Source organism: Crocodylus siamensis, chromosome 15 (assembly GCF_052110815.1).
Source record: "Crocodylus siamensis isolate JL-2025a chromosome 15, ASM5211081v1, whole genome shotgun sequence".
Taxonomy (NCBI): domain Eukaryota; kingdom Metazoa; phylum Chordata; order Crocodylia; family Crocodylidae; genus Crocodylus; species Crocodylus siamensis.
In genome coordinates, this window is record NC_143409.1 from 24019758 (window position 1) to 24032302 (window position 12545).

Sequence of the window (12545 nt, forward strand, 5' to 3'; positions counted from 1 at the left end):
ATTACATCTGATGTCTACTATTCTGCTTGTGAGGATGGGACCAGGCAAGAGAGAGCATATGAAGTTGTTTCCATATTTGGCCAGGACATATACTGCACAATATAAAATAACTGTCTTTCTAAAGAGCCATCATCCCCTACAGCCACATAACTGTGGAACAGAAAAACATTTCAGTAACCTCACAGGATCCAAGCTTTCTATATTGGTGAATTTAATTCAGAGTTTCTGGTAACTATTGTTGCACCACTGAATGACCATTGTTGTGACTGGATGAGGAGATAGGTGAGACTGTGCACAAGAATGACACTGTACCAGATCATTTCCAGAGGGCTACCTTAACATAATTTGTAGAAGTTAACTACAGCTGTTCCATCCTGCATAGACAAAATATGAAATGGATACAATGGGGACCAGTTATTCTGGCTAATAACTGTCAGGATTACATACACAGGCACGATTTATGGCTTTATAATATGTAGATGCTGAAGTACTACAAAGCCTACACAAGCTTAAGGCTCATCGGTGTAGAGAAGTTACTGGGCAGCAACTGCAAAACTGGTGCTGTAGGCTACTGGGGGCCTTCAAAACCAGGTCCTAAATGTTAACAGCAAGAATTCTGGCAACACATTTTGGGAAAAAATGGACAAATTTGTTTTTAAAATATAGAATCGTATACTCAAAGAAAGATTATATATAAAACAGCATTGTGCCATGTCAATAGCAAGTTCTTTTATTATTATTAATACTATTTAGAGAAGAGGTCTTCTTTATTTTTCCACAGAAGTTGCATTAAGTACAACTACAATTAGGTAAAACAGCTAGTAAATCTAGCTATGTAGAACATATCACATAGTAATCAACTAACCATTTACCCAAAGAATAATCTTATCCTGCCTAAGTCAGATCCTCTGATTACATAGGAAGAAAAACAATGGGGTTGTCAGATGCATGTAGAGGATAAAAAAACAATCCCAGAATGAAAGCACTCTTTAATGTTAAATTGCTAAGAGAATGGATATAGCTTAATGCTAGTGTAGCATGTCAAGGTCCTAGAGATGGGCTGTGACACCCCCCTCGTGGCTCCACCACCATGCCCCGCCCTTCCCCTAGAGAAGGTGCCTTACCTTCTCATCTGTCATGCCTTGATGGAATAACAATAAAGGGAGGCTGGTCGCACCCCTCTTAGGTGCCGGGCCCCTGGCCCTGTCTGGTCTTGTAGACTGGCACTCTGCCCCAATAGTCACTCAATCATGTGCCCCTCAGACACTAATGGGACCTTCATATACCACCCCTACAGTCCCAACCCAAACTGCTAGTATAACTGCAACATAAACATAAGCCCCCAGGCTATAACATAAACATAAAGGCAAAGCAGCCTTCTGCCCCTTTAAGAGGGAAAACCTTCCCTCACCTAAGATAGCCTCCTAGCCCTCCGCTCCCCTAGCCTTGCTGGATATCCATATGCAGCACTGCAGTCCCTTTATGAGCCCTGCTGCTGGGAACTCTCCACACTGCGGCTGCCAGGGAGAGACTAGCTTGCTAGCCCATGCCTCAGGCTTATATCCTCCCAGGACCCTATCCACTTCCAGTCAGCAGACTGCCTGGGCTGTCTGCAGGTGCCTGCCAATTGGCCTAATTGCCCTGTTTCCACAGTGCCCTGCAGCTGCTGTCTCTTGCCTGCCTGGTTGATTTTTCCCTTAAACAGAGAGCCCCAGGTGCTCTGTTACAGTTAGGCATATAGAGGAATAGTGAGTTTGGAGTTTCCATGTAGACAGGTTTATACTAAGGACATGGACTTTTAACATGGAACATTGTGTCAGACTATTGAACCCACTGTTCCAGAGTGAAAGTCCCAGGGCCAGAGCAGCAATGGGAAAAACCTGTGGCCATGAGGAAATGGCCCTGAAAGTCCCATGACCTGGAAAAACACCCCTGATACAGGCATGGTGGCAAAAAAGTGGGGGACTGCAGGTGGAGCCACCTGCATGGTTCATTAGCTACTTATCTGTGCAGCTGGGGCTGGTGTGGAAGGATTATGTCATCAAGCAGCACTGGCAGTCAGCTTCAAAAGCTGTCTGCTGGGAAGAAGCTGGTGAGCAACAGCCTGGAGACAGCTCTATGCTCCTGGTCAGTGCACTCGGTCATATCTCAAGCCAGGGATATCAAGCAGAGTCTCAAAGAACAGACTGCCTCCCTGACGAGCGATACCCAGTACTAGACAAAGGAAGGAGGCCGAGGGGCTAATGTTACATCAACACACAGGGACATGTGAGTAGGGAGGTGAGACTTCTAACCCTTTGATCTTTTTTTAATTCTTCTTGTACTTTTGTTTCACTCCGGAGGTTAGACACTGAGGCCACATTTAATGATATTATTCCCAGGGCTGAGGGACCAAGAGCCCTCAGGGACTCTGGGGTGGAAGACTGGGTTGGCCAGACTGGGTTGTCCAGCTGACCCAAGAAATATGGCCATAAGAAGGAAGAGTGTTCTCCTGTGTCTGCTGAACACTTTACAGGCAGACCACAGCAGGAAGATTGGATGGCTTGTGACTAGCATGCACCCAGGTGCTGTGTTTATTAAAATTCATTAGGGGCCCAATTGGGGTGATAACACACACACTAGTGTCCAAGAGCTCAAGCCATCCATCATATAGTCAAGACCATCAGGTTGGCACATGGAAGGGGTGTAGGGGAGGTGGAACCCTAAGGAAGACCACATGTGACACTTCCAAGCAAGTCCTAGACAGAAACCTTTTACTTTTGAACTTAAGAACAAGTGGTAGGCAAGTATTGGAGGCTTCCGTAAATGCTGGAGAAAAACCAAGCCCGAGCCAGGATCACCCCACCCTGAGCCACTCGGGATCAGCTTCTCGAGCTTAGGTTGGCAGACCCACAAGAAGTCCTGTTTCACTGGTGGGGCTTAATCTAGGCACAGGAGTCTGCCTATATCCCACAAGCCATGTGGCTAATGCTTGGATGTATGTACTTTGGTTCTAAGTCCTAAGAACATTTATACATGTTTATCAACCACTGTAGGACTACTGATTAATAAAATAATATAAAGCAGAACTCACTGTCAGTTTTCTCTAAATGAGCCAAACCCTTTTTCATACAACTGGTCTTGCTAAATCAGGGACCAAAGAACACTATGGGCACAGACAGAAATGCAGCTCTCGGCTGTAACTCAGAATGCTTTGCAGGAAGCATTTTAAATTACAATGATCTCTGGGACCAAACAGAAGTTCACTGTTGGTTCTAAGGGGGAGGGGAACCTAGCAACAGTCCCTCCTCCCTGCCAGCTCCCTCCCAGCCCATGCTGTTTTCAGAATGGGAGTGGGGAAAGGGAGCAGAGGGAGCTCAGTCTAGGGATTCTCTTGTCAGCAGTGGAGGGTGGGGTGGGGGAATTGAAGCTCAGGTGGGGAGGGGCTCCACCTCACCCACATCACCCTCCAGTGAGGCTGAAAAAATAAACTCCCTCCATAGACTGAACTCCTTCCACGTCCTTTCCCCTTCCCATTCTGAAAACAGTAACAGGCTGGGAGGCAGCAAAGACACAAGTTACAAAAGATGCTATGCTTTCAAGCATTTTAATTTGAACCCTCAGGCAATCAGCCATTTTTGAAGCAATCTGCTACTTGTGTTTGGTCATGACTATAGACTGTTTCCTGTGGCCAGATCAGGAAAAAATTGAGACTTCTGTTTGCACCCTATAAGGATAGCACGAGTAAGCTTGCCCACACTGCAAATGTTCTGTGGATAGATAAAGGAATTCAGTGTCCATGTGTGTCAATCTGGCATCTTTCATAAGCACTCATCTAACACAAAATATCTTAAAACTCTAGGAGAAGGAAAGACAGAATCAAGTAATTTTCTATTACATTTTTCTAGCTGAAATGATTCAAGGTGGGTATTCAAAAATGCTGTGAAGGAATGAGGAGGACACATTTCAGTATTTAACATTTCAAAGTAAAAGAGCCAGGGAGGATGGGGAAAAATATTTTTTATATGAAGGATTCACAAAAGAAATCCTCAAGGGGGCTAAGGTATTTTTTTTTCCTTTGCTAACAATCAACAAAAGGAATAACATGTTTTGATTACACTACAGGTAGGCTGATCTGGGAAATGGAACTTTCTTTGGGAATTTTTTTTTTTAATTAGATCTCGTACAAAAGTTGCCAAACAAATTAATGTACTAAATAAAATGAGAATTTAAACTAATACCTTTTGCAGTGATAACAGGGGAGAAGACTTTTTAAAATATGAAAAATTAAGAGTTTAGAATAGGGAAACAAAATTTGGCTATGCTGTATCTGTTATTTTTATTTATATGTGAACAACATGTACATTTAATATAATAATTTATGGAGAGTGTTGCAAAAGGGTGTTTCATTTATTTCTGAAATAGCAATGAAGTGAGTGACTGAAAAAGAGCAAATCACTTCTCCTTAAAATGACATGAAAAGAAAAAGTCCTGTTTCCAAACACCATTAATTTAAAAATATTAAGCTATAATAGTGTCTAGTACAGTGAATACTGAAAAGGTGAACTCTACTTGAATTTTAACACCACGCAAACCAAGTATTAAAGAAGTTTTGCCATTCGGCTTGTGGAAAAGATGTTTAAAAGCGGACATTGTAGCAGTTTCAAAATACTTGAAGGTTGCCATAACGAAGAGGGAAAACATCTTTTGCTGCAGTGAGCAGGAGGACACAAACCAATGGCTTTGAGTTGCTGCAAAGTGGATTTAGATTGTATATCAGGAAACACTTCTTCATTGCTGGAAGTAAGGCAGTGGAATAGACTGCCTAGGGAAGCTGTGGACTCTTCATCACTGCAACTGTTCAAGAAGAGGTTGGACAGCTACCGATGATGAGTCTATGTTCTACTTCGGGTATTTCCCATGCTTCGGGCCTTTTCTGGTTGCTGCACAGAGCTTGGAGAGAATTCTGCCCCTCCCTCCATCCCCCTGATGCTACATATGTTTTTTAAGCCTTCCTCAGAGGGACTGGGTGTTAGCCGTAGCTAAGGCTGGGGATTCTGACTGGGGTTAATGCTCCTGCTGGAACTGACTAGAAAGCCTAACTCCCGTTCATTGATGGTAGATGGTTAACTCTTTTACTTCTGCAAGCAAGGCTCACAAGCAGGCTGAAGTATGAGCTCAGTAAAAAGTTGGATATTCTTTGATGGACTTGTCCCTGCACTTTGTTTATATTTGAAGCTTTTAAAACCCTAGTTGTACTACCCTTTAAGAGGTATCTTTGTCTATGCTGCTTGCCTTTCAGTAAGTGCTTGCCAGAAAGGATCCTGGGAAAATGCCACAGCAAATGATTAAACAGGGAGTTCTGAATCAATGATGCAGAATGCTGACTGGCTTGCTGAAATGGACAGGCTGATGCAAGATCTTTTCTTGGGTGCAGGAGTATGTAAGGGCAGGGTTAATCTACCTGAAGAAGTTAGTGTCCAGTAATTTAGGATGTGAATTTACAGTGCACTGGCTACTTTGCAAATCAGAACTGACCTCTTGTGCAAATACTATTACTGTTCTTGATGAAAGAGAGCGCTCTTAGGTCTGTACATTTTGTACTTTCCAATGAATTGAGTAGAAGCTGCATTAATACCATGACTCTGGGCTTCTCCATACCAAAATTTACTGAATACTATCTTCCTTGAATAGAGAAGCCCAGAATCATGGTATTAATGCAGCTTCTACTCAATTAATTGGAAAGCACAAAATACACAGACCTAATGCAACCAACTACATTGCAAATACAGTTTTCCTGGATATATATCTGCCACTCCCTAAATTAAAGACATCAAAGAGTTTCAGGCTGCTTATTGACATTTATTTAAAAAAGTGTGATGGGATCTGATCCCTGACCCCAACTATTGCACCTTTTGCTGAGCCACTTGTGCATGGCAGGGCAGGAAATTGTTGGGACTGGGAACCGGTTCCCATAAACCAGTGTGGTCCTAACCCCACCACATATTCAATTTAAGGCATGATGGAAACCAGCCACAAAAGTATTACATGTTTTTAGCAGTATTTTTTTTGGCTGTTTTCCCTTTTTGTGGTCCTTTTAATTCCCTGAATAGCCAGGTCACTGTTTAAGATGTGACTAACAGACTAATCATGTTTTAAGTATAATTAATGTCTGCCAAGGGCTTCAGAAGCTGAGCAGGTGAGCAACACATTATGTTAAAAAAATCTTCAAAAAATGTCTGGATGCTCACCTGGCAGGGGTCATTCAGCCCCCCTGCTCAAATGCAGGGAGGCTGGACCTGATGATCTTGTGAAGTCCCTTCCAGCCCCTAACATTTGTGAATCTATGTGGGTCTTACCAGATGACCATATCTAAGCACTCTGATCTCATGTGGGACTCAATAGGGAGGGTAGCCACCCTGGCAACTGATCACCACTGTGGTCCACCCCACTTGTTGCTCCTTACCTGGTCCCACCTCACCTCTGGTCTCACCTGCCATGACTCTGATGTTCTGTTGGTTGTTGGGGAAGTGGTTTCTGGGGCAGGGTGTAACCTCATGGGTCCTGGTCTGCCTAGTCAGGCTAACCCTACTGCCGCAGGGCATTAAGGTGCTTGCTGCCTGTGGAGCAGAGATGGATCCCCAGGTGCAGGTTGCTAGGACAACTGATTAATGAGGGAATTGGCTGCACCTGCATCTGGTCAGCTGGCCAAAGGAGACAAGGTCCTAGGCCCATATAAACCCCAGGGCTGGGACCAGAGGTGTGGCCAGCAGCCCAGGGGAAAGGAGCTCTTTCAGAGCAAGCAGAGGCTTGACTTCAGGCATGGCCCTGAGATGGGGAAAAGATGGAGCACCCCCTGGGTGGCTGGAATAAGGTTATAGCTGGGTGGCTAGACTTTATGTTATAGCCAGGGGCTTGTGTTTTTTTGTTGTTTGCTGTTTCGACCGGTGGCTTGGGTGAGGCTTTAGGGGATGGAGGAGGCCTCATAGGGGACCCGTGGCAGCATGGAGCCCTGGTGCCAGAGAGGGCGCAGCATTTTCAGGTGCACCGACCTTGGTGCCAGAGAGGGTGCAGCATTTTGGGGTGCACTGACTCTGAGGGCCCAGCGAGGCGCAGAGCGAAACAGGGTGGAAGAGAGGCCAGGCGCAGAGCGAGGCGCAGAGTGAGACAGGGCGGCAGAGAGGCCAAGCGCCCAGCAAGGCGCAGAACAAGACAGGGCGGCAGAGAGGCCAAACGCCCAGCAAGGCGCAGAGCGAGACAGGGCGGCAGAGAGGCCGAGCACCCAGTGAGGCGCAGAGCGAGACTGAAGAACGTCAGTTCCATCTGCGAGGCTTGTGGCGTGGTAAAGGGGTGGTTGGAGCCACGCATAGCCCATAAGGCTAGGGTGACCCGAAACCGAGTACAGAACAAGGCCCACAAGATGATGGAAAGGCAGACTCCCTATTATATAATTATCATCAAAGACGTAGTGAGCAAGAGTTGAGGGTGCCCTTTTGGGCAGCTTGGCACAGTAAGGGGGCCTTAGGGGAGATCACAGTGACCCCAAGCTGTTACACCTACCCTGAGGCCTCTGTTCTTTCTGTACTTCCTCTTTAAGATGGGTGCTCACATAGGATTCTGAGCACCTGTTAGGGTTTCAGCTGTCCCAGCCTTGACCCCTTCTCTCGGAACGTACCCACTGCCTAGGTCTCCTGTAACCTCCTTTTTGAGGAGTCAAACTCTGATGTGGTCCTATATGCATACTATCAAAGGTAAAGTTAAAGCTACCCAGGGACTGTTAGTTTTTTAGACCACTCTTGAAGGATATCATACACTTTTTAAATGATATTATCACAATTAATACACACAATTTCTTACCTTTACAGATTGGTCTCTCCAGCAAGAAATGAGTTTCACCAGTGAAATATTCCCAGAATCAGGAAAACGAGATCCACTTTTATCTGAAAATATATGCAAAGTTCTTTATATGTTTACCCTGCAATATATGCATAAATGCATGCCTCTAAATTCCAAATCCCAAATTCAAAGAATGAACTTTATTTGTAAAAGACTGGTTTATAGTTATACCACATTTCCATCACCAATTTTTATAAAGATATTGGGTAGAGCTCTGTTTAATCCAGTCCCTTCTTTGCACAGAGGTTTGTGGAAACTGTCTCTTTCAGTCTGTTTCTTTTGCCCAAATAAATCTTTTCCCTATTTCAGAATTGATTCCATGCATTAGATTTCACCGGTATCTTTCAAACAAGTCCTACTGAAATTCCAAGGATGAGCCATGTCTGAAATAAGACAAGGCCAAAAAGTATTCAAAGAATATTGAAAATATGATTAGTATTTTATAAAGAGATGTATTTCAAAAACAACTTGTCCAAATCTCAGCAAAAAAATGCAACCTGGCAAAAACTATCACCTTTAGTGAAATGTCCTTTCTTGAAACACTTGAAGACAGTGGGAATGAAGGGAAAGGAGGGAAGAGATGGAAAAGCATCCCTCAGCTTTAACTATGGAAAAACTCCTACCTGTCCATCCAATGAAGTTTATTGAATGTAATTAACCTTGTGTCCATACATTCTACAATGGGGTACACATACCAGGAAAGGTGTTTGATTATTGCCAAGTTTTGTGTGTGAGATGTGCTAAACAGAATACCTGACATTTGCTTTAAATGGTACTGCTTGAGGATGGTGGTGGGCGCCCAAAAGCTCAAGCAGAGCTGGCTGAAAGGACTATACATAACTTTTTTGTGGCCAGTGCTTACAGGCTCATAATGATGCCCTCTGCCTTAACATCTATAAAACTATGAATCTTTCACCAAAAAAAATGGAAGAGTAAATATAAACTCAGCATTCTAGTAAAATATTACTTAGTGCAAGATGGTAACCCACGAACTAAAATTTGGTTACTGTATGATGTGTGGCCATTCACAGAGCCAAAAGCTAATCCAGGTCATCAACACATATATAGTCTCCTGCCCCAGAATTTCTTAGAATACTAATTCACAATAATTTCCACACATTTTACTTCATGTACACTTAGCAGCAGTGTTTGCTTATGCAGTGTAATAAACCATATCAGCATCCGTAGTAGCAAACCAGTGAGCTGATCAGTGCTCTCAGCCTTGGAAGCCCATTGGAGTCAAGAGCTGCCCTTGCCTACAATGCACCCCTGAGGCCAGGAGCCCTAATCAACTGATTGGCTGCAGGACACATACAATGTTAGCTGCAGTGGGAATCTATTTTGTTCAATAATTTTGTAGCTTATTCCTTGTTTTATCGCATCTTTAAATGTATGAACTGGTTAATCATATCTTAAGTGTAACATCTGCTGGGGCCTTAGGGACATAAGTGGAGCTATGAAGATTTATAAAAGCTGAGGATATGTTTCAGTAGTGGTAATACTAGACAATGAATTTTAGCATTATGGAAAAGATTTCAAAATATGTTCTAGATCAAATATTGGGGGGGCGGGATTCTTATATTTATTTTAAAGTTTCTTCTTTGGTATATTTGAACATGTATTCTTCCTCTACAATTCGATAGTTCAGTTTTCTCTTATATTCAAGCTGATACTGTATTATGTCTAACCTCTAGTACTAGTCAACATGAATTACAAATTATTCTATTAATGGGCATTGCATTATATGGTAACAAGTTTATGTTCAACTTAGAAATATGCAGAGAAATGCTTTATGAATATTAAATCTAAAAACCCAAATGAAATATAGTTAAAATAGAGAACAATCAGGAAAAGAAAGAAATGTTTTCAGATGATATTTTAAATGCGGTGATGAGTCCATGAGATACAATAAAAAGAACAATGATTTTTTTTTCCCACAACAAAAGTGAGCAATTTTTGAGTGGCTCCTGAAAGGAGCTTGTTGAAGAGGCTATAGTAACATTCTTTTCCATATAAGAAAAAGCAGGAAGTAACATGGGAGAGGGATGAAGGATTTTATAAAAGTTAAGGCAGAAGGAGATTAAGTTTTAAGTAAGATTTGGCAAAGGTGGAGGGGACAAGGCAAAAGGGTACAAGGGTACCTGGCAAGAAATGTGCATCTGAAAGCAAAAGGTAAACTGAGGATTCTGCTGAGTCAGCTGGAGACTCCCTTACTGAGGGGCATTCTTGCACAGTACAGAGTTGGTATTGGGGAAAGATTGTGGCTGTAGACTAGTCATCCCTGCTCAGAGCAGTGGTTTGGGGTAATACTAACTGGCACAAGTGAGAGATGGCTTAGAAGTCCTTTAGCCACCCCCAAATTAGATCAGAGTGTAGTCCCTAGAGTATAGTAGGAGGTATACCTCCAACTTTGGCTTTCATGTCTGTCCTAGGCCAAACACGTCAGCCATGTTTGAAGAGTAGACCCAAGGAATGTAAAGAGGATGCCAAATGTTATTTTTCATATAATTACATTTTCATCCACTTTGTAGGTATGTAGTAGTAAGGAGTTAGGTCCTGGGATTCTGTATGCTACTGCTTCTATGGGGGGTGAACATTATGCCAAGGGAGGCAGTGTCTCCTTGATGCTACTCCAGCTGAATCAAGTACTCATTTTTGGAAAAAACAATGCAATCCATACCAATCAGATATAGCAGTTCTATTTTGCAGATTCAGAACAGATGTGTAATTAAGAATGAAGGGGCTCATTAACTAGAAGCACCCAAGAGCATTCTGGCTCCTATCTGAGGTGAACATCTTCAATGCCCTTAATAATTTTACCCCAAGCTTCCCGCTCATCACCTGTCAACTCTCTCTTTCTCTACAGGCATTCCTGCATGGTTCATGGAAATCTCAAGTAGAACACTGCAGTTCCTGAGCAGAAGTGAGATGGAAGAATCTACAGAACACTCATTTTAGGACGTGTAAGAACTCATTTGCATACATCTTTTATATAGAAAAGCAACAGATTTTCCTGCAGAGGAAGTGTATTATGAGCTTAGCCAGATTTTACTATGTAGTAACATCATATTAGATTTGCTTGACAATACATGGTAACAAATAAATCATCTGTATTCGGCTCAGTTTTGTTCTTTAAATTCTTTGGTTGGTTGAATATTGTAAAAATGAACAAATATGGACTGGCCGGCAGGCCAAGATTGGTAAACTATTGCCTGAAGGATGCACTTTAACATCCTTCAGGCAATAGTTTACCAATCTTGGCCTGCCGGCCAGTCCATATTTATTCATTTTTACAATATTCAACCAACCAAAGTGCAGACTATTTTATTCTGCCTCAAGCCAAATCTAAGAGCTTTATTGGAAAATCAAGATGAATGCCGTATTACAAAAACAACAATTTGCTTGTAGGTTTTGGTATGTCATGGTGGGCATGTGTGATGGTGTTGAGGGAGACAGGGAACAGGATGGAAAAAGCAGCTGTTTTTTCTTTTATTACATACTCTCTTGTTTTTCACATGGTTAGGAAATGTCCTAGGCAATGCAATTGGATATCATGTTGTCACAAAAAATGTGCATTTGATTCTAGTAGGTATCACTGTATGGTCAACATGTGGCTTATATGCTTTTGTGAGCATCACATAAAAACAAACACAGTAGTTCAAGTACAAGCTAATCAAGCTAATACATATAAACAATAAAGAAAATAGAATTTAAATCCAAGATTATAAATGTCAATAAAATGATATTCAGTGCTTCGATATACATACAGTGTTTTGTCTAACATAAACGAATAGCTCAAATAAAAGCAAAATATGTATCCCTACATACTTACAGTTTGGTGACTCTCCATAGAAACTGTGAAATGAAGGGCTGAATGCTTCTGTATTTCTCCACCTGTTACGTACAAATTCTAATTTCTGTGAACTAAAAAGAAATTAAATCATTACATAAAAGACTTGGGAACGCTTGCAAACATTTTGACAAATACAGTATTAGCATTTTTGGGGCCTTTATACTCTCAATAGCCACCGCATTCTTTTAATATAGAGATCAACCCTGTCAACAGTTAATTTGCAGGTGTACTGCTCCAATACCTAGAGGGATTATCCAGAGAATAATAGTTTTGGCCCTTTCCTGCTATTTAAAACACACACAAATACACACATACTGACAAATTCCTAATAGTGTTAATCCTTTGCTATGCTTTGATGAGTTTTGTGATGAAGAATCTGATGAAGTGAGCTCTTCCTTACGAAGGCTTATGTCTCTTTAATTCAGTTAGTCTGTAATGGGTATGGGCAGTTATTTGGGCCTGCAGGCGACATAGGGAGCTTTACTGAGCTGTCATGGGCTGGGTCAGCACCCCCTCCCCTCCCCTTCCATGCAACAGATGACCAAAACAATCCCAGCCCTGGTCCCATGCAGAGCCATAATCCTCTGCCTGCGTACCCCTACAATGGGTGCTGGTTCTATGGGCAGGGGTGTGCAGGGAGCAAATCACAGTTTTGCCCCAGGCCCTGGGCCCTGGCTCCACACTGTCACCACCCCACAATCCTGGGGTCTTCATGGTGACCAGCAAAGACCCACGCAAGCAGGGTGCCCAGGCAGGCTGATGGGATAGGGCCAGGCGTGGGCGGGGAGCTGTATCCGAGGCTGGGTGCTGGCTCTTG

General features: G+C 42.8%; 1 protein-coding gene across 1 annotated transcript in view; it reads right to left on the minus strand.

The window, feature by feature from the left end:
• WDR72 (WD repeat domain 72) overlaps positions 1-12545 on the minus strand; it is a 247774-nt gene that overhangs the window by 97792 nt on the left and 137437 nt on the right. Inside the window, exons 16-17 of the mRNA XM_090029342.1 lie at positions 11708-11799; positions 7837-7919 (exon numbers count right to left, since the gene is read on the minus strand). Of these exons, the coding sequence (XP_089885468.1) occupies positions 7837-7919; positions 11708-11799 (175 nt within the window). The remainder of the gene's footprint in view (positions 1-7836; positions 7920-11707; positions 11800-12545) is intronic.